General features: G+C 37.8%; 2 protein-coding genes across 11 annotated transcripts in view; one reads left to right on the top strand and one right to left on the bottom strand.

Annotated features, from left to right (window-relative positions):
• Positions 1–2,349, top strand: part of SNX25 (sorting nexin 25) — a 132,974-nt gene extending 130,625 nt beyond the window's left edge. For 5 of the 7 annotated variants that reach the window (XM_027598665.1, XM_027598660.2, XM_027598664.2 and 2 more), the window contains 3 exons: positions 408–589; positions 1,104–1,204; positions 1,761–2,349. In XM_027598665.1, the coding sequence (XP_027454466.1) occupies positions 408–589; positions 1,104–1,204; positions 1,761–1,841 (364 nt within the window). In that variant the 3' untranslated portion in view covers positions 1,842–2,349. Of the gene's footprint in view, positions 1–407; positions 590–1,103; positions 1,205–1,760 lie in introns of those variants that run through there. The other 2 variants (XR_003520737.2, XM_027598663.2) reach the window with 2 other exon arrangements.
• LOC113924632 (LRP2 binding protein) lies at positions 471–21,546 on the bottom strand. Of its 4 annotated transcripts, none has more exons than XM_027598676.2 (10): positions 21,314–21,546; positions 20,780–20,906; positions 19,955–20,067; positions 16,936–17,061; positions 11,106–11,248; positions 10,920–11,025; positions 9,599–9,822; positions 7,780–7,954; positions 5,155–5,267; positions 471–609 (listed from the first exon to the last, which is right to left on the bottom strand). In XM_027598676.2, exons 2-9 carry the CDS (start codon positions 20,883–20,885, stop codon positions 5,202–5,204), a joined length of 1,059 nt encoding a protein of 352 aa, XP_027454477.1. In that variant the 5' UTR covers positions 20,886–20,906; positions 21,314–21,546; the 3' UTR covers positions 471–609; positions 5,155–5,201. The 4 variants fall into 4 exon arrangements, with proteins under 4 accessions (XP_027454477.1, XP_027454478.1, XP_027454479.1 ...); XM_027598677.2 differs by having other exon boundaries at positions 16,936–17,049; positions 21,314–21,545; XM_027598678.2 differs by lacking the exon at positions 16,936–17,061.
• Positions 21,547–22,413: the final 867 nt, after the last annotated feature.

Raw genomic sequence — 22,413 nt, 5'->3', positions numbered from 1 at the left:
CCCAGACCACTTTTAACAGTCTTAAAATACATTTATGTTTTCAGTTTATACCACTTCATGGAGAAGTTAGTGTACTAAGTACTGTGCACAGTTAGAGTAGGTGCAAGCTTCAGACCAGTCGGTCTCCTCTAGGTTCTTGTCCTTGCATATTGCAGGGTACTACCTGGCAGGCAGATATTTGGAGAGGTTGGTACCAACGGAAATGTGAGCTCACGGAATGAATGGTCATCCAGTACCGCCAAATGAAGAATATCTTTCAGAGCCAGAGTTTAAAAATCCAATTCCTAGTTTATTCATCAAACATTTAGATCAGGCTGTATCTTCACCTACCCATTGATAAATGCCTTTTGAGAATAGAGTATACAACTTTTAAAAACCTCATCCAAGAAGTATTTTTCTCTTAAAAGACAAATTCGGGACACAGTGAACTGGATTTTCAGTGAGCAAATGTTGGTTTACTACATCAATGTTTTCCGGGATGCTTTTTGGCCAAATGGGAAATTGGCGCCACCGACCACAATCAGAAGCGAAGAACAAAGTCAGGCAACAAAACAGAGGGCACAGCAGAAGCTGCTTGAAAACATTCCAGGTGAGGCCTGGCTTCTGATCCTGAAAAGTAGAGATAAAGAGCGAATGTTAACCCTTTTAAGGCATTTTTCACTTATAACTCTCAGGAAACTTTATTTACAACAAGAAAAATGATCACACTTTTTTCCTTTTAAAACATGTCCTTTGCTAAGAAATTATACTGAGAACCTTAATAAGAACAGTAGTGGTTATAAAATGCTTTAACTAGAAAAATGTTTTAGGGTAGATAATAAATTTTGTACTTTAAAAATCCTGCTGAAGTATACTATTTAGAGAGGTTAATTTTTAATTGGGTAGCAATGTATAAAAATTGTAGTTTGTATAAATGCCTTCTGTTGAAAAATTCTAAATAAACTTGTTTTCTCTTTAAATGTTTGAAAGAACTAATCGTTCATGTTCCTCATGCCCCAGTGCCCTTTATCTTGTGTACACATCATGTACTGTCTCCTTCACTGGATATGCATGGATTGTGCACTTTATCAGTAACAGCACAGAATGTAAACTTAATCTTCCAGATATGCTTCAGAGCCTCGTTGGACAGCAAAACGCCCGTCATGGTATAATAAAAATATTCAATGCGCTGCAAGAAACAAGAGCCAATAAGCATCTGTTATATGTGAGTAATTTAAAGCCAACCAGAGGATCAGCTATTAATTAAGTTTTATGTTTCTGTTCACATATGGGGGTTGATTTAAACCTTTGCATAGTTAATCATTCTTGTTACTTGTAACTCTGAACCCATTTATTTACTCTGCTTCATCTTTGTCTGTCTGTCAGTTGTTCAGTTTGGTAAAAGAAAAAGAGAAAAGAGTGCTTCCAGCGTGTGCAACTTTCTCATTCTCTCATGTGAGAGATGCATGTGACATTTTTGCATGACTGCTTAGTTTTCTTATTTCAGGAAAGCAGACTGTTTCCCGGCCATCTGTCTGATTATAATTAGCAATATTAACTATTGTTGATGGTGTGATAATGGCAAAGAGACCATGAAATGAGTCAATCTGATATTAAATGGAGTTTATGTAATAATAGTTCCATTCATTCGAGAATAGCTTGTTCATGGAGAATCATCTCAGACCTAAAATGAGACTTTTCTCTTAGACATAAATATTTTGAGTAAATCCTTAGAAAAAAAAAACACATTTTCCTACTTTTTTTCTTCTTTTTTGGTTCAGGTGCTGATGGAACTGCTGCTAATTGAGTTGTGTCCTGAGCTGAGAAGTCATTTAGATCAACTAAAAGCTGGTCAAGTTTGAGACTGCACAAATAAACCACCAGAGAAATGTCTGTGTAACAATAGACATGAAATATTTCCCTCTTTTCCACAGAGGGCTTGATTGAGAACCATATTGATTTCTATGTTAGTTACCTCCCTCTAGTTTTGTGTGACGTGAGCAGAATTGGTTGGAGGGGGGTACTTAATGCTGTCATAGGCAACAGAAAAACACACTTCTGTTATTGTTTTTATTTTAATAATAATATAAATAAAGTTCAACATACTGATTGAAATACAAATGTTAATATGTGATAAGAACCTAGGAAATATTTTAAATATTTATGAAAACAGTTTTGTTTTAAAATGAAGAACTATAACTATTGTACAGTTACTTTCCTCACTGAGGACTCTGAACATTCCTATATTATTTCATGTGTATTGAAGAACATTGTTGTGCAATGCTTTGTGGAAAGTTATTGTGAAAATTTTATTGTCTTTATTTTTACCAAAGATTTCCCATAGTTTGAAGCATTTGAAGCAATAAAATATAAAAAATGAATCACTGAGGTGCTTACATCTCAAAAAACGAGGTTGAAACACTTTGGGCAGTTCAAATATTTATCAAATACCATTTTTTTTTTTGGTAAAAAGCACTATGTACATAAATACTTCTGCAAGGAAGTACAAAGCTGGCTGTCTTTCTCCAGACACAGAATGAATATGTGAAAAATACTATTTTTAATGTGAAGGAGAAGAGCCAAATTCGTCCTTGAAATGATGTGTTGGGAGAGTGGGATAGGAGCTGAACTTTGAAGGATGGGCAGCAAACACAGGTGGGAAGTTACTTCAGGGACACGAGGGACTGGATTTGTCATCAAGTCTTGTGGACTCCTTGGGGTGTTGGGCGAGATCCGGGCTACAAGTGTCATTTTGTTATTAGTAGTGGGGCCATGAACAAGTCAATCAGTTTTCACCATCTATTATGCATGATAATAATAACACTTTTCCTTCTGTAACTGCCCCCCCCTGCCAGGAACATTGAAAGCAAAACTAACAGGCAAAAATTCAGGCTGAAAGTCATGAAAGAACAATACTGTATCTGTACTAAAGTGGTATTGATGATGGCATTGCTAGATCTACCTGCCAAGTCCTTGATGTGGAATGTACGTTCTGAAAGGTAAACAACTGAAAATTAGAAAACCAAATTTTATCTTTGGGATTTTTTTAGTTACAGCTCTTTGATCCTTTTTTCAAACCAGGATGATATTTTACACTTCAGGAAAAAAAAAAAACAAGTTCGCTGTTTATATGAATAAGAATCACCCTTCAAAGGGATGTCGAAAAGACACATTCAGATAAGAGAAAAGCAACGTGAGATCACCGAACCCTGGGAACTCATCCTAACAGTTACTGGTAATGTCCACCTTACGTGCAATTAAACCATAGCTGTTAAAAGTTTATATTGCACATGAGAAAAATAACTATTTTGAGCCCACAGTCCTTGAAGATAAATTTTAACTTTTTCATGAGATACCAGCTACAAGCACCAGCTTTATGGTGACTACAGTAAACTGGAATTTTAAATTTTATGTTGGATTCAGTGAAGATAGGTAGGCGTAGCATAACACCTGTCAAATTCCTACATCTGGGATTTCTCAGACCTATGTTTTAATGGCAGTTACAGACGTGGTCTTGACTTTGGGATTAAGAAAGACAGCATATCTATTTAGTGTGCAGTTAAAGCCAACAAGCTCCGCCTTATTATGTTCCTATTTTAGGATTCCTAAAAGCTTAAGGGACTGGATTCAGTGTGGAGAAAAGAATACTGGCTGGGAATTTAAATCATCAAATGGTTGAATATTATATATGGATGGTATTAAGAGAACAAGAGTGAAGCAAGCGGGCTTATATTGTAGAAGGAGATTTAAGCAAGGTATTGTGAAATCTTAGTCATGGACTTGATATATTGAACCATTAGTGGGGGAGAATAGAGAGTCTTGAGGAGAGGTTTTAAAAGAAAAGGATTAGTTTTCAGGGATGGTTTAAGTTTATATGTCTTAAGAGATTTAAGGGAGAAGTATGTGATCCTTTGAGGGTATCACACAGATCTAAGTCTATGGAATAGAGACAAAATGAAGTTCAAGTAATAGAGAAAAACCAGAGCACAAAACAAGAAACAAGTAATTTTCTGCCATACAAAAACTTCTTTAGTGACTGGTACCTGCATATTAATTACACCAAGATGAGATCTTATTTAGATCCTCTTTTGGAAGGGATGATTGTGATTTATAAAATAAAGCCACATCAGCTTAGTTATGTCCACAGAGAAGGTGTTGTGAAGGTATCTTTAAGACATTGTTTCCAGTGTATCCGTTTGACAGAAGTACACTGCTATACTATCTTGTCCATCTGGATCCTACGATTTATATTATCAACTTTTATCTTCATAGGTCTCATTAATATAAGGAGCCGCTCGCTAATTAAATTTTTAGCATATTCAGTTACGGTTCTTATATTGATAGATGATTTAATTGAGATTTTTTCATATTTTATCTTGCTTTGAAATGCATCTAAGGTTTTTTAAATCTAGAAAATGAGTCTAATCACAAAGAAACATCTTGCTTAACTGATTATCTTATCAGGAATATAGCAGTGATTTTACTCATTAAGATCTCTAAGGGGAGATGTGGAGAGGCAAGATTCTAAGCAAATTCTTAAATCTACTTTTTTTGAAGTTTATAATAAGTTAACCAATTACCTGTAAGAATCTCTTTTAAGAATATAAGATGTCCCAAAAGACTTCGTGCGGTCTTAGCTTTAATTTCTTCAGAAGTATAAATGCTACATGAATTTATTTAAAAACAGTATTTGAAAGTTTCTTTATTTAAATTTTTTTATTTATTACTTTTGTGAACAACAAGTGAACACAACAAATAAAGGAGTCACAAAATGAAAAAATAATAATCTATCCAAAATTCACAAAACTAAATAAGGGTGAAAGAAATTAAAGGAATTAAACTTGCAAATGGTGTTTTTAATGTTTGTAGCATTTATATTTCTGAAGGAATTACAGCTAAGACTGCACTAAGTCTTTTAGACACTCTATTTAAAGAAAAGAAAAAGATATTTGCTTTATGGAATGGTTTTCCGTATTTGAGGTGATCTAGGCCAGTTTGTAAGCTAAGAGCTGGGTCTTTAAGGACTCTTTTTGCAATCTGATCCTATAGCTAGGTTTCAAGTTGCAAAATTAAGAGATTTAAGAATGAAGGTAACATGTCATCAGTAAAATACCCAGGATAATGTAACTTGGGATTCAGAAGATAACGAAACATAGCTCCTATAAAAATACACACATTCTGAGGTGTTAGGGTTGATGATCTTTGTTGAAATGCGTTATGGTCTAAATTCTTTGACGAATAAGTAAACAGTGAAGTTCATCTGCCAATGCAGGATTCAGACGACAAGCCTGAAAGTCAAAGATAAAGAGTCAGTTATTTAGATACATTTTGAATTGTTAGGTCTTACTAAAACTTTAAAAAAAGGTTTTGGTTTGTTTTTAAGAACTACAGTGAATTTCAAGGGAATGTCTTATAACACATTTCTATTTTGATTTCTTGATAAAGGAAGTTCAAATTAGCCTATGCAAAAAAGATCACACTGAAAATAACCATGTTACTGTCACATGAAAGAGAAAACTTTATCAGTGCCAAAGGATAAAGGGAATTTACACACTGATGATAGCGTTCTGGGTTATGAATTATTAAAATAACATGGAAAACATTGGCATTTGGTCTCAAACTTGCTATTATCTTATATGAATAGCAACTATGACAATTTTATTTTAAAATAACATTTTATTATGATAAAGTAAATAGCAAGAAGTAATAGTGAATATAACTGCATAGAACGTCAAGAACTTGAAGGAGACATCGGAGGTTATCTCATCCACACCTGACTCCATGTAGTAATTGTCCCTTCAAGACCCATGACAGTTGGTCACTAGATATTTGCTTGGTTGCTAAGTTGCCATCTTATAGGAAAAACTGTTGTTTTTGTTTATTTCCCGAGCAGTTGTATTAGAAGATTTTTCTTTACACTAAGCTAAAATTTCCCTCTGTGTACTTTAGAATCAATGAAGGGGTCCTAGGAGAATATATGAAGCTGGTTTCGTGGAGACCCTGAGAGGCAAAGTAGTTGGCAGTCACCTCATATGACAGGATTCCAGACCCTCCACTGGCATGCTACTTTTGAATTCTCTACATTTTTAAAAGCATCTTCTGTAGAATACAATGGCCAAAATTGAGTAATGGGGATATTATCTCCCACAATGTGGAAAATAGTTTTAAGATTACAGTCTGTTTGGATGTTTTATTTGGGATGAATATATACCACATTTCAGAATATTTTTGACCGAGAATTTTCTCTGCTTATATTTATTTAGAAAGGCTATGATGGATAGCACAGAATCTGAAATTGACTTGGATTGGAAATTGATATAGAGCATTTAGATTTTTTAAAAAGTTAAAGACAGCTGTTTTTCTTACTGGTAGAATGGTGTAGTGGTAAATCTCTCAAACATCAGTTGTATTTGTGTACTGTGTTCCTGTATTTATGTGTTGATATGGGCTTAATGCTCTGGAAATTTTAATTTTAAACAATTTAGGGTTTCCAAAGTTGCCTGCACATTGGAGTCCCCTGGAAAGGTCATGATTTGATTGTTCTGAAATAAGACTTGGGCTTTGGAATTTTTAAAAGATCCCCAGGTGATTTTATTTTATTTTATTATTTATTTTATTTTTTAAAAGATTTTACTTTTTTTGAGAGAGAGAGCAAGAAAGAGCACCAGTAGGGGGTGGGGGGCAGAGGGAGAAGGAGAAGCAGACTCCCTGCTGAGCAGGGAACCGGGGTGATCCCAGGACCCAGGATCATGATCTGAGATGAAGGCAGATGCTTAACCCACTGAGCCACCCAGGCGCCCCTCCCCAGGTGATTTTAATGTAGACAAGTGTGGGAACCACTTCGGTACTATGGTTAGATTCAGGCAAAGGACTTAGAAAACTGTTCCTTCCCTTGTTCACCTGCTCCAGCTAAACAGCTTGTGTACCCACGAATTGCTTTATAAATTTCATGAAGACATATTTGTAGTTTGGACTTCATGGATGTCATGGACCTAAGGCATGCCCGGTTTTTATTGTATTTATTTTTTTAAAAACTTTACTTGCAGTTACTATTCATAATGATTCCCCCTTTCCCTACTTTTTAAGTTGCGTGATTTTAGATGTGAAATTCATTTGGAATCTAAAGCACATGAATTGAAACATGAAAAGTCTTACTTCAGCTGATTACATCAAACTCATGAATATTCCTCCTAAGTGTGGTAGATGTCATACATAATGTTTTTAGAAAAACTATATTTCATTAAGGTACTAGAATGAGAATAGATTCAACATTTCTGGGTGGAAGAAGGCATGAACATTCTGGCTTTAAGGTCTTGGTGCTGGGCCTTAGGCTATAGAGTAGCAGAGTGAGAGGGAATAATTTGCATCAAAATGGGACTTTTATCATCTGAGTTTAATTATGCTAATAAGAATCTGGCAGAATTGGGGTGCCTGGGTGGCTCACTCGGCGTCTGCCTTTGGCTCATCATGATCCCAGGGTTCTGGGATCGAGTACCTCTTTGGGCTCCCTGCTCAGTGGAGAGTCTGCTTCTCTCTCTCCCTCTGTGCTCTGCCTACTTGTGCTCTCTCTCTCTCTCTCTCTCTCTCTCTCTGTCAAATAAATAAATAAAATCCTAAAAAGAATTTCACAGAATTGTCTGCAAAGAATTCATGTGTCTGAAAACCTCTCCTAGACGGGTTATCTGCACAATAGTTAAGTAGGGGGAAAAAAATACTTATCTATAAAGATGTTAAAGTCTTAACTAAAAGCTCAGAAATTTCTATCTGGGTCCATTTATATAGATTTTCAGACTTACTTACTTTAGAATAGTAGTGTTTAGCTGTTGCTTCATCCTTTGTGATACCCAAGCCAAGCTGAAGGCATCGGGCATGGTAGAAAGATGCCATGGCCATGCCCCTGATGATGAATTCTGGGAGACAGTCTGTGACCTGGGCTATCATGGGGATGTCATGAACTTCATCGTAGTCAGCAATCCTGTTGTGATGTTTAATTGTTGAAATTAAAAAGGACATTGTTTTGATTTACATTTTTACAAATGACATGTTTAGAGATTGTCCTTGTGCCCAAAGTGATTTCCTTATTTCTCCCCGTTTGAGGACTAAGTTGTTTGTTTATATGGTGAAGGGTAAATATAACAGTTAAAAACCAGGAGAAGACGAACTACCAGAGTGGTTACGACAGCTTCTCTGTGGTAATACTTGTCAGGCTTAATAACCACTAGAAAACAAAAAGGTTTCTTTTTTTTTCTTGTCATACTAATATTTTAAGCTTAATATCACTTTGCAGATTTAAACAATGGGGAAAAAGCATCTTCTGTTTCTTTGGATCATTTATTCAAACATTGACCTGAAATTTGCACTTAAGTCACATAGGATCAGAAAACATATTAAGTAACTAACACATCCATCTTTGTTAAAAAATGGGCAGTACAAAGAAGTCCTCCTTTATCACCCTGACACAAGTATGGAGAATTGTGTGAGAATGAGATCTACCCGTAATATTATGGGGAACAGGAATGTGCATAATGGAAGTCTGAAAGATCTTAAGAACTGTTTAAAGTCTTGGTGTTCACCAGATGGCTACTTGGAGATTTGGGACTTTGGGGAATCACACTTTTAAGTGGCCATGACATTGGGGGACAGAGGGTGGAACCAGGCTCTTCCATCCTACATTGTAGACGGCTGCCCCCCCCACCGGGCTAGCGAAGAGGGGGGCCAGGAGGTGGCTCCGTCGGCATTATTGGGAGGGAAACACACTAGCATGGCCTTATAGCCTCTCAAGAGGACATCCACATTTGTTTTTCCTGGTATGTTGCTTTTGTAAAGTTATGAGCAAATAAATGTAGGAAAGTACATGGGCTCAGAGAAGAGAAATCTCCTTATAAGATGTTAATGTTGACATCTTTTAACCAGACGCTCATTTTACAATCTTTATCAAGCTATTTTGCAGTTGTGCAGTTATAGAACATGTGGCTGAAGCGTCTAGGAAGAAATTAAAACATTTAATAAGCATTTTTGATATGCTAAACTTTGTTAAGTACTTTATTTTTTTTTAAGATTTTATTTATTTATTTGACAGAGAGAGACACAGCGAGAGAGGGAATACAAGCAGGGGGAGCGACAGAGGAAGAGAGGGAGAAGCAGGCTTCCCGCCAAGCAGGGAGCTCGATGCGGGGCTCGATTCCAGGACCCTGGGACCACGACCTGAGCCGAAGGCAGATGCTTAATGACTGAGCCACCCAGGCGCCCCTGTTAAGTACCTTATATACACTATTTTTATAATGCTGTGGAAGCATGTTGTTCTTTATGAAAAAGGAAATCGATGCCCCAAAAAGTTAAATTTGATTAAGACCACTCAGCTGGCATATAGAGCAAATAGAAATCCTGAAGACTGATGGCATAGAATTATACTATTCAGTATGGTAGCCACTAGCTACAAATGGCTACTTAAATTAATTAAAATCCAATGAAACGTAACAGTTGAGCCCTCAGTGGCAGGAGCCTCATTTCCAGTGCTCAGTAGCCATCCTTTTCAATATTGCAGCAAGTTCTATCGAACAGACCTGGCATAGAACATCTAGTAGGAGGTGTTGTAAATACTTCTGTCCAGCTTATTTACCTTTTGGAAAATGTAACACACTTAGTAAAAAATTTCATCTTATAGTAATACTCCACGAGATTCCCTTGAGCATAGACATTTCCACGTTCTGCTGCTTCCCGTAAGCACTGCAAGGCGGCTTCAGTATCCTGGCGGATGCCTTGTCCATAAAAATACATTAGTCCAAGTGCACCCTGGGACTCCAGATTTCCATTGCCACATGCTTCTGAGTGCCAATAAAATGCCTAAGAAAAAACACAATTTCATCTTATTTATTATTCACCGGGCAGAATTACAAGGGAATACTGGAAAGAAAAAAAATCTCTCATTACAAGATAGTACTATTAATTAATTAATCTCTAGGAAATAGTTCTAGCACCTTGAGTGTGTTTCAGCTTAGCACCAATTTCACATACCTAGAAGAGAGTGCTAAGGTGAGCCCACCTGTTTTCTACCTACAATGTAGGTTAGTTCACTAGACACTTCAACTGTTTCAGGATTCAAGATTTTTACATTTTTCCAGAGGAAGGAACAGAGGGTGTAAGTAGGAGGTAAGTGTCTGTCTAGGCGTTGAAGCACACCAGGAATGAGGCATACCAGGGAGAGGAGAGTTGCTGATGCTGAGGGACAGTCAGCTCCAGGGGAATCTCAGAGATGGTGCCAATCGAGATCAGAGTCCACCAAGTTAAAAACTGTGTGTGGTCACAAGCACATTTGCTCAATATGCAACTACAGTGAATTTGAATTAGTTCAAAAAATTATTTCCAAGTGGCTGCTCAGTTATCCGAAGAGGGTCTTGGTTGCTATGTGTTTCTTGTAAGTTTAATGCCTCCTACAAGTAGGACTTGGCTCTACATTTCCTTCTCCCTATAGGATTTCTTGGAAAATGCCTCAGTCATTGATGATTAAAGAGATTATATTTCTATAAAAATCCTAAATGGATTTGTTACTACATTTTTGTGTGTGTGTGTGTTGTGTGTGTGTATTTTACTTATTAGCATCGTTACTTTCTCAGAACAAATTAATTTTAATTTATTCACATGTAAAAGGATTTGGGCTATATTTCAGGACTCTCAGTTTTCATGGTATAATATTTTGTATGTGTGGCTTTTTATAGCATACAAAATGCTCTCACATCTGTGGACTCCTTTGGTAGAGGTGAAGATGAATAAAGCATGAAATGAGCTTTGAAATCCTCAAATGTGAACTTTCTTTACATTTTAAAGAATTATAAGAGATCTTTAAAACTAAATGCTCATTCCTCACCACCCTCCATTCAAAAAAGAAATAGTGAAATATTAATCTACATGTGGTGCTAACATTAAAAACAGATCAGTGTTACCTTTTCTAAGTCTTTAGGCTCTTTTGTTGAATAATACAATCCTAGGATACTTTGAGCCTTCACACTAGCTTTTGGATTTCCATTGTCTGCAGCAAAAAGCCATAGTCTAAAAAAGAAAGGCAAGGCAAGTTATTCTTTGTGTCAGCATTTGATTTAAAAAAAAATCTTGTTCTCAGGTAAAACTACCTTTCCGCTTCCTCATCTGATCGTTTGACGCCTTTCCCTTCATAATAAGCTCTTCCAAGGTTGTAGGCAGCTGCAAACTTTAAGTGTCTTGCTTTGGGACATGGAGAATCAACAATTTTCTTCATATATTCCACTCCTTTTTCCTTCCACAAAGGAAAAGAACAAACAAAAAACCCTAGTTTTTAGTTTTACCCAAACTAAATTCTTTCTCCCAATAATATTTTAAAGTGTTCACCCTCTGACATGATGTTTGATGTCAGCACTCTGTGCCCAGACAGCATGGTTGTGCTTTAGTCTGCAGAGCTGGAAAGGAAGGGGGCAGGGGGGATACATCTCCTGAGGAGGCATTCCCAGAGCTCCAGGATATAAGGTGTTTCCCTCATTTTATAGCTTCCAGAGTTGCACTATGTTTCAATATGGTTTCTTTTCTTTCTTTCCTCCCTCTGACCTTAGAGCCCTTATTCTGCATGGGCATAGATTTTAGAACTTATCAAAATACAGGAAGAGCTGTAACTTCTTCCACATTTATACTTAGAGTACATTTGTGAGCTGCAAACACTGTTTTCTCTCTTTGAGCACACCAAGCGTGCTCAGTGATAATTTACACCCAATATGCTCATCTTCATAGGACATCTGTATAGTCACAAAGAGCACACAGAAGACATTGCCACCTCCAAAAAATCCATCAGACACAAACTTTCAGACATCACTCCAAAGAAGAAAACGTTTGACCATCAAACACGTTTTCTGTATACTACATTCTAGCTTTTATCCTTCACTGCTCTCTCCCAAGTTCTGTTGCTGGCCGAACATCACAATAATAGAAGATAAAGGTGTTTGCCTTCTAGTGAGTCCCAATTTATAAGGATTTATTTTTGTGAATGTGTGACATGGGTATCTGCCTTTTTTCCCCAAACCTAATAGTAAGAGGGAGCTTACTGGTAGTCAAGTGATGTGATTGTGTAAATCCTTCCACAGATAGCAATGTCTAAATCTGGAGTGAACATTAAAAAATAACCAACTTTTTAAAGTAGGTTCCCCCAAAAACCCCAACTTTTTAAAGACACTGGAAGTTTACCAGACCACACACAAGTTGGAGGAGAGATTCCTCTTAAAAACTGCAAATGGAAGGGATCCATGAAGTTCAGTGAACCCCAGCCTGGATAAACAGTAGCTTTCAGGCATATATCATAGTCAAACTGCTGAAAGCCAAAGAAATCTTGAAAGCAGCCAGAGAAAAATGACACATAATATACAGGAGAACAACTATATAATTAGTACATCTTTTCTGACTACAAAAGAATGAAACTAGAAATAAATCACAAGAAAAAAAGGGGGGAACACATGGAGGTTAAACAACATGATACTGAAAAACCATGGTCAAAACAAAGCAAAGAAGAAATCAACAAAAGATGTGGAGACAAATGAAAATGAAAACACAACATTCCCAAATATTGGGATGCAGCAAAGGCAGTTCTAAGAGGAAAATATATAACAATGCAGGCCTACCTCAAGAAATAAGAAAAAGCTCAAATAAACACTCTAACCTTACACCTAAAGGAACTAGAAAAAGAAGAACAAAGCCCAAGGTATGTAGAAGGAAGGAAATAATTAAGATCAGAGCAGACATAAATGATGGACTGAGAAAAATGTCAATGAAACCAAGAGCTAGGTTTTTGAAAAGATAAACATATGCCAACAAATTGAACAACCTTGAAGAAATGGATTAATTCCTAGAAACGTACAGTCTTCTGAAACTGAATCAAGAAGAAATAAAAAATCTGAACAGATTGATTACTAGTAATGAAATTTAATCAGTAATCAACACTAATAAAAAAGTCCAGGAACAGATGGCTTTACAGGTAAATTCTACCAAACATTTAAAGAAGAGTTAACACCTATTCTCAAACTATTCCAAAAAATAGAAGAGGAAGGAAAGTTTCCATATACATCCATGAGGCTAGCATTAACCTGATACCAAAACCAGACAAAGACACCACAAAAAAAAGAAAACAGGCTAATAATATTCCTGATGAATGTAGATGCAAAAATCCTCAACAAAATATTAGCAAACGGAATCCACCAATACATCAAATCAAGTGGGATTTATTCCAGGGATGGTTCAATATTCACAAATCAATGTAATACACCACATCAGCAAAACAAAGGATACAAATCATATGATTTCTGCATCTCAATAGATGCAGAAAAAGCATCTGATAAAATTCAAAATCGATTCATGATAAAAACTCTCAACAAAGTAGGTTTAGAGGAAGCATACCTCACCACAATAAAGACCATATATGAAAAGCCCACCGCTAACATCTTATTCGTTGGTGAAAAGCTGAGAACTTTTCCCCTAAGATTGGGAACAAGACAAGGATGTCCACTGTCACCACTTTTATTCAACATAATACTGGAAATGCTAGCCACAGCAATCAGACAAGAAAAAGAAATACTCATTTCGCAAATATGTTAAACTGTCACTATTTGCAGATGACATGATACTATATGTGGAAAATCCTAAAGACTCCACAGAAAACTACTGGAAGTAATAAATGAAGTCAGTAAAGTTGCAGGATATAAAATTAATACTCAGAAATTAGTAGTATGTCTATACACTAACAACAAAACAGCAGAGAAATTAAGAAACCATTTACATGGGGCGCCTGGGTGGCTCAGTAGGTTAAGGTCAGGATCCCAGGGTCCCTGCTCAGCGAGGAGTCTGCTCCTCCCTCTCCCTCTGCCCCTTATGCTTATGCTGTCTCTTATGTGCTCTCTCTCTGTTTCAAATAAATAAATCTTTAAAAAAAAACCCAAAAGACTAGTTCAGTTAGTATACTGAAATGTGCAGAGATGGCTGAGGAAGTCGGGTCCAGGGTACCAAAGGAGGTTTCCTAACATTGCTTATGTTGTTCCCTCCATCGGAGTGCCGTTCCTGACCTTCTATGCTGTTCTTGTCCCCTGAGAGTCAGCACGTGTCAGCTGTTCTGTGGAAACTCCCCCGCCCCCCCATTTGTGCCCAGTACGCGTATCTGTCTCAGTCCCGTACTCACAACAGCACTCATGGTTGTTCTCGGACTATGCGTTCCTTCTCATACTTATCTTTGCTTCCCCAGCATCTCAGACTGTTCCTGCCTCCTAAATGTTTGTGGAACGAAAGAGTGAGTGAATAATACAATGAACCCAACTAAACCAGAGCTGCATAAGTCACAGGAGTAAGCACGTACCTCGGGGATGGTAAGGGTAGGTGCTCACAGTGCAAAAGATAGAGACGTATTTTTTTCGCTGCTTTTGTGTCCTTTAGGGCAATTCCAATGATGACAATGACCCCCGTGAATGGTACCAGTACACAAAGAAACTCTGCTGCCTTAAGTAGTAGGATCTGTGTGTGTTTTGAGCATCGGATTTGTAGGTGAACTAGATGTGGACTCAAAGGGACCAGGAGATACTTACTAAACATCTAGGGAGAGATAGGCAGTTGGTGGTATGGATCTCAGCATGAGGTTCTGGGGTGAAGACAACAACTTGGAAGTCTTTTAAAAGTATAGGTCATGTTAGCCGTGGGGCTGGATGAGCTGAGAGAGTAAAGGGGAGCAGCAGGGGCCTAGGTTCTGACACACTTCAACACTTAGAAGAGAAGCACCTAGCAAAGGACAGAGGGGCAACTATGAACAGGTGAACAGGGAAAATTATATTCCAAACATAGAAGATTGGGGCACCTGGGGGGCTCAGCCAGTAAAGCGTCTACCTTCGGCTCAGGTCATGATCCCGGGGTCCTGGGATTGAGTGCCGTATTGGGCTCCCTGCCTGCTCCACAGAAGCCTGCTTCTCCCTCTGTCTGCCACTCCCCCAGCTTGTGCTCTCTGTCCAATAAATAAAATCTTAAAAAAAAATTAAACAACAACAACAACAACAACAAACCCAAACAACAGAAGCTGATGGAAAGAGGCTTATAAAGCATGGGGGAGAGAATCTTAGACACCGAGAGGAAGATGTTTCAAGAAGGTCAACTGTGTTCAATTCACAGTAAGAGCAATGTAGTCCTGCATTCTACATGTTGTTATGCTTTTAACAGGCTAAGCTATAAATAGGTTAAAATAAAATATCTTGTATTTAATGGAAATACTCATTTCTTCATCATTTATTTCATATGCTATGATTATAAAAGAGTACAAATTAAGAATTTCAGGAATTAAAGTGTAGTCCCCATTGTTAACTTTATACAACATAAAGTCAGGAAAGAAGACACTGACTGGTTGCTACTGCCTTCTGTTACTTTACATATTGTTCAATCTCGTTGACAACCCTGTGAGTTAGGTGAATGGGTTTTATTTTGTATGCTGCCTCCAGTGGATTGAATTGGTAATGTCACCTTAAAGCTGCATATTGATTAAAATTCGGCTATGTCTGGATTCAGCTAGAAAGGGGGCCGTGATCAATTATCCAGGATGGCCATGGCCAGGGGTGCAGAGAAATGGCAGATATATCTCTAACTTAGGTTTATTTATCCTCATTTTACAAACGAGGAAACTAGAGCCCAGAAATAATTTCCCCAAGATCATACTACTTGTAAGCAGTGAAGTGAAGATTTGAAAGCCTACGACTTTTCACAAATTGTTAATAGACCATTATGGATAGAGCAGCTTTGCTAGTGAACACAGAGAAACGAACTTCTGAACATCTTTGAAAAATTTAAAATAAATTCCCAATTTTTATTTGATAGTGTGTGAAATTTCCTTGTAAGATAAGACCAAAAAAATAAATAAAATAAAAAATAAAGCCCCTAAGGAATAGAAAAAATTGTAATACTGATCTCCAAACCTCATAGCTTAGTTTATTCTTTCTTTTCTCTTCAGACATGCACAGATAAATGAGGCCTAGAAATATTATATTATATAAATATTAATTATGCAGGTATTAAAATGATAATATAGATTATATTTATTGACAAGGAGAAGGACATTGAAAATACATTGTTAGATGAAAAAGGATATTAAAAAACATTATGTATAGTACGGTCCTACATTGAAAAAGTGCATACACACACATATACGTACATATATACATACATACATATATATATAATTTTTTGCATGGAGCAGTACATGGAAGAATATACTTTAAAATAATAACCAGGTTCATATTTGATAGTAGAATTTGGTGATCCTATTTTTGCTTATTTTCTAACTTTTCTCCATGTTCATGTAGCTTTGGAATAATTTCTTTTTAATTTTTTTTTGTTACGTTAGTCACCATACATTACATCATCAGTTTTTGAGGTAGCGTTCCACGATTCACTGTTTGTGCATAACACCCAGCGCTCCACTCAGTACGTGCCCTCCTTAATACCCATCACCGGGCTAACCCATCCCCCCACCCCCCTCCCCTCTGGAATAATTTCTAAACATAAAGGAAAACATTTTAAAACAAAAGTGTTATTGACAGCCAATGGTAGCAAGGAGGGGGCAAAAAGACATTTTGTTTTTCACATAAATGTAAAAATGACTACTGCTATCCTTTAAATGCTATATAGGGCTCAGGTCTGGCTCAGTTGGTTAAGCGACTGCCTCCGGCTCAGGTCATGACCCTGGAGTCCCGGGATCGAGTCCCGCATCGGGCTCCCTGCTCAGCAGGGAGTCTGCTTCTCCCTCTGACCCTCCCCCCTCTCATGGGCTCTCTCTCTCTCATTCTCGCTCTCTCAAATAAATAAATAAAATCTTTAAAAAATATGTAAGTATAGACATATTAAAATATAAATAATTTTTAAGTCTATCAAAGAATCCATTACAATGAGATCTTAAACACTGTGAACAAAACAGTAACTTACAGCGTCTGTAGGTGTCCCCAGCCCATCATAATACATCACTCCTAGCTGGTAAGTTGCTTGATGGTCTTTTTCCTTGATTTCTTCAAACTGTTCTAATGCTTCTTCATACCATCCCTTAAAAGCTCCCAGGAAATATTGAATTATTTTTATTATTACCTCAAAGTAATCCCAAATACTTAATTCCCACCTAAATCTAGTTAGGAGCACCAAATATAACAAAAGACAACAAATTTATAGAATTTGCAAGTATGGCATCGACAGCAGCCAACATACTATAAAATCAATAAAATAGACCTGAATATGGCAACTGAAGGAAGTGACCAGGAAAAATCTGGGTGAGACTCTCTTTTGCTTTTACTCGTACTTTTGGATATTGCCAAACTCCCGAAATGATAGCCCAGCCCTCTGCTCAATCCATCCTGCTATATCCCCTGCCACTCCTGGAGTTTGAGAAAGTTCAGAGTTGGGGCCAGAGCATCAGAGAAAATGTGGACATCAGGATATCCACTATTATTAAATATCCGCTATTATGATGGCTCATGTCCTCCAGGGTTGCAGTTCTCCAGCTAGGGAGAAGACATGGAAAAACAAATGTGATTCTCTAAAATTAACTTTCTCCCCTACTTCCTATAGAAACCTACATATCTTAAGGCTCCTCAACAGTTCTATGATCTGATGCTAAGGTGTGAAGGACTAATGGGGCTTATATCTTAATCCACCAGGGAAAAATGCCTTGCACTAAAGACTGAATGCTTTGTAATCGTGGAAAGAATGTCAGTTACTGAATTGGAAGGTTATTACTTAGGAAGTGCAGACCAGAGTAAAAACAACTTCTGGAAGACACAAAAGCACCTGAATTCCTTTTTTCATAAGCTATAATGAATGAACAAATTGATAAAACTAATAAAAACTGCTCCAAAATACTAAGAAATATTAATTTTAAAGAACACATAATAATGAGTTAATGACCTAGCAGTTAAGACTCATTCTCCTTTCTGGCTAATGTTTGGCCTAGATGTGAGAGAGCTGGAAAAGTTAGAATACGCTATGGGAAGGAAAAGAGAGGAGGTCCTGTTAGTTTTCATGATTTTCAATACTATCTACATGCTGGAAAATCTCAAATGCATACTTCCAACCCAGACTTCTCCTTGGAGATCTAGACTCTTAATGGCCTTTCTACTTTGAAACCTGTCTACTTGGATGACTAATGGACATCCAAAACACAATGTGTATAAAACCTGAAGTCTTGATTTTCCTCTCAAAATTTACCCTCCCCACTCCTCTGTTTTTCAGTCCATGATGCTCTTATTTGCATCTCCAAAATAAATCCAGGACCCAGCTTCCACTGCTGCCACTCTGGTCAAGACCAGCAAGCATCCTCTCTTGCCTGAAGAAGTATGATTTCTCCCCTAAACTGGTCTTGGTTCCATGCTTGCCTTCTAATCTGTTCATCACAGACTCAAAACCCTTGAGTGTCTTCTTACTACAATTTAAACAAAGCTCATCTAAAGCCATTCTCTGTCTTACTTATTACCACATTGGTCTCAATTCCTAGAGCTCACAGAGCTCCCCCCTCATCTCTGAAACATTGCATCTTCTCCCCTCTGCCTGGAATGCACTTGCACCGGGCTGTGTGCACGGCTCGTTTCCCTTTTCTTCAAATTAGTTTCAACCACAGGTCTTTCCACCCTCTCCCTAAGTTATTCTCTGTCATGGTACCCAGTCAACGGCTCTCATAGTACTCCTCCTTATTTGTAATGATGTATTCATTTATTTCCTTTCCCCTAGCAGACTAAGTTTCATGAAATGGGGACCATTCTAGTCCCCTTGTCACGATAGAGTCTGAGCTTAGCATGATAATAGTAAACACCTGTAAAACACTTATTAGGTGCCAGGCCCTGTTAGTAATACTTCTACAGTGAATACATCCTCACAGTAGCTCTAGGAAACACACATTATCACCCCCCTTTTACAGATGAAGAGACTGAGACTCTAAGAGTTGAAGTCTTTGTGTCCAAGGCTACACAGTTAACAAGTAGTAGGAATCATACCTGACCCAATGCCCAAAGCTGAGAGATCATTCTCTTAACCTAAGCTAGCCTCATGGTGACAGGTGCATGATGAATCTTCAACAAATATTTGTTGCCAGAAGGAATGATGGTGCCATCAGATTTAAGAGTAAGTGGGATATAGGTTAATAGCTGCCCACATAGTCAGTGAGTGGTGAAGGGATTGGGGACAGTTGGTCCATTTTCACATCTCCCCCGGGGGGGGGGGGGTCAATGAAGGACTGCTGCTATATATATTGTATGCTTTGCACAGTTTCTCCTACATCTGCCCCTCAGGATGCCTCAGCATAATGTGGAGAAAGAGGGAAGTTCCCTCCTACTTCTAGAGAGGAACATATAAAGCCTCTAAGTACTAGGTAAGAATCAGGGTCTTTAGTTGTTATTCATATGAAAAAATTTTTATAAATGATACTATTTGGGGCAAAAATATAAAAATTATATATATATAAATGTATATTATATTTTTAATTTCTAGTATGAGAATGGATTATAACCAGAATGACTCCTGTAAATGACTCATTAGAACGACTTTTATGGAGGAAGGTCAAATATCTCCTTAATCTTGTACGTAAAGCCACAACCAAAGCCTAGGGAATTTACCAGAATTCCCTCTGCATAACAGTGTAAGGAACTCTATGGGAAATTTTGCTATGAGCATCCAGCAACAGCATTATATGACATGAAAAACAAGAAAAATGAAATAAGATAAAAACAGAGAGGGAGGCAAACCATAAGAGACTCAACTCTAGGGAACAAATTGAGGGTTGCTGGAGGGGAAGGGGTTGATTGAGTGATGGGCATTAAGGAGGGCACTTGATGTAATGAGTATTGGGTGTTCTATGCAACTGATGAATCACTAAATTGTACCCCTGAAGCTAATAATACACTCCATGTTAATTAAATTGAATTTAAATAAATTTTTTAAAAAGAAAACAAGCAGGAAATGATACCTCTTCAAAATATAGTTGGCCTCGGAGGAAATATGCCATAGCATCCCCTCTCCTTATTCTTTCCTCCAAGAGCTGCAATGCCTTATCCACCAAATTCGCATGGCCGTAACGACCTGGTTTTTAAAAGGTAAAGAATTCCATCTTTATTCATACGATATGAATTTCCTCTCTTGAAGTCGTGAATTATATAGAACTCATCTGGCTCTGTTTATACTAGTTTCCTTCTTAGTTCTCATTCATAAAACTGGCCTCCTTAGCTCAAAGGAAAAACATGATCACTGCACCTAACACCGTGCCTTGTATAATCATAAAATATGTGTTGATTGGTTCCCAAACCAACCCTGTTTACTACGAGGCCGGAGCTCCAGCAGTGCCGTCTGTGTGCAGTTCTTTACGCAAAGCTACCCCGTGGATGAGTGAAATTCTTAATGTGAGCCTTAATTAGAACTACTCTCACCAAATGAGCTAGTAACCGTTCCCAATTTAATATTAGTAAGTCTATAGAAACAAGAGGGTAGCTTTACATGCCAATTTGAAGTAAAGTATGGCATTGTTTTCTTTAATAGAAATGACATCTGGCTTCTCTTTTCCAGGAGGGTGTCCTAAAGTCCTAAGAGTAAAACCAGGATTGGAATCTAATTATGAGCCTTCTCCACTGATGGTTTGCTGCCAGACGAGCAGCAATTTCTCAGATTCTTACAGGAAAGCTAGAAAGGACAGTAAAGTTAAGCACTTCCTCGACCGCAGTTCAGACTCCTATTTCTTGTCTTTTTTGCTCTGGTGTACAGAATTGACTTTTGGTGAGAATATTATCAGAATTTGTACCAGTCTTTTCCTTCCTCCATTGGAAGAATTTTGGGTTCTTAGCACCACCCTGGGATAGAGAGGTATAAGACGGGTTCTTGGGCAACTTCTCACTGGTCAGCTTCATCCTGTTTCCACAATGTGTAGTCTGTGAACATGAATAGAAAACAAGACAGTAGAAATGCCTTCCTCCAGAAAAAATGCAGACAGACTCCATTCTCCCTTGGCACTCATTATAAAAAGCAACCTCCCCGCATCTGCCTAGGGAGAGGGCGGCAAACTACCAGCTCTGGGATGTGCACATTCTTTCGGAGGAAACCAGGGCCACGCGTAGCTACGAGAGACACAAGCGTCCTCCGTGTCTGCTTCCACACCGTGGGATGAGTGATGAGAGCCATTTGCAAGTCGCCTCTGGCTGTGAGTTCACATCTGAAGTGGCTTGGGTCACCTACCACACCTGTCACTAGCAGGAACTGGGGACCCTGCCCACAGAGTTCTTGTAACTGAAGCTCATGACATTCATTCATTTCACATTAAAGCATTTATCTCTTTTACCTGGGAAGACACTTTATTTTAGCTGTGTTGTTCAGTTTTATCCTCCCATCTGTATTGTTTTGCCATGTTGTAAGATGGATCACAGTTGAATGGAAAGTCAAAGCCTTCATATAAAATGTAGAGGCCACCTCATTTGGGATGAAGGAGTCCAGGTTGGCCCAGGCTGAGGGGAGTGAGACAGCGGACTTAGTTGACTTAGTTGTTGCTATGCTTTTCTGTTTACTCCTTGGCATTCTATTGTTACAGCTGACATTAACCAATCGGGAACAAGCTTCCAGTAAAGGTTCCTGATTGGTGGTGAGGAGAAGAACTCAGGAGTTCTTGCGTGTGATTGGAAAGCTGCATTTATACTATTAGGTGAAACTATTTTGGACAATAAATCGCTTCATTAATAAGAATGAAGTGCAGGAAAGGGAACTAATTCAGTATATTAGGGAGAGAAAAAAGAAAAACCACTGCAGTATCTGTCATTTTGGAAGAACCATTTACTCTTTGTTCTTCCCAGGTTTGTTCTAGGTGCTTCACAGGCAGTAACTCCTAACAAAACTATGAGCTAGGAGCTATTATGAGGCCCTTTTAGCATATGAGGACACTGAGGAGGTTAAGTAACTTGCCTGAGGTCACAGGGCTAGGAAGTGGGACAATTGAGACACCCCAGCACCACTGCACCTCATCATTATTCTATACTGTTCTTCAAAAACTGAGACTAATGTGATTTTTCTAAATGGCAGGACTCCTGTAAGAGAATATACCAAAATCTAGTACTTTTTAATTTTAGAAAATGAGATATGAGAAGATTTTAAAAAGGAAAGGTTGAGTTTATTTCTGTCAAATCTTGGGATTAGATATAAAATCATCATTTGAAACTTGACAACTGTTTGCATAACATGCTGTCAATTTACAAAATTCTCTAATAAAAATTGTAGACGTTAAATGATGATACAGAATCTGAAAGAAATCCATAATTTTAAAGGGAATTGTCGGTGTAGTGGATGTTGTGTGTTAATTGAAAATGACTCACATCTGTTCCTTCCTTCTTTGTCCCCCTGCCAAACATGAGTCCCCTCAGTCCTGGACACTTTGCTCCCTCTTTCTTAGAG

This window comes from Zalophus californianus, chromosome 2 (assembly GCF_009762305.2).
Source record: "Zalophus californianus isolate mZalCal1 chromosome 2, mZalCal1.pri.v2, whole genome shotgun sequence".
NCBI lineage: Eukaryota > Metazoa > Chordata > Mammalia > Carnivora > Otariidae > Zalophus > Zalophus californianus.
The sequence above is the reverse complement of the archived record's forward strand: the minus strand, read 5'-3'. Positions and strand labels throughout refer to the sequence as shown.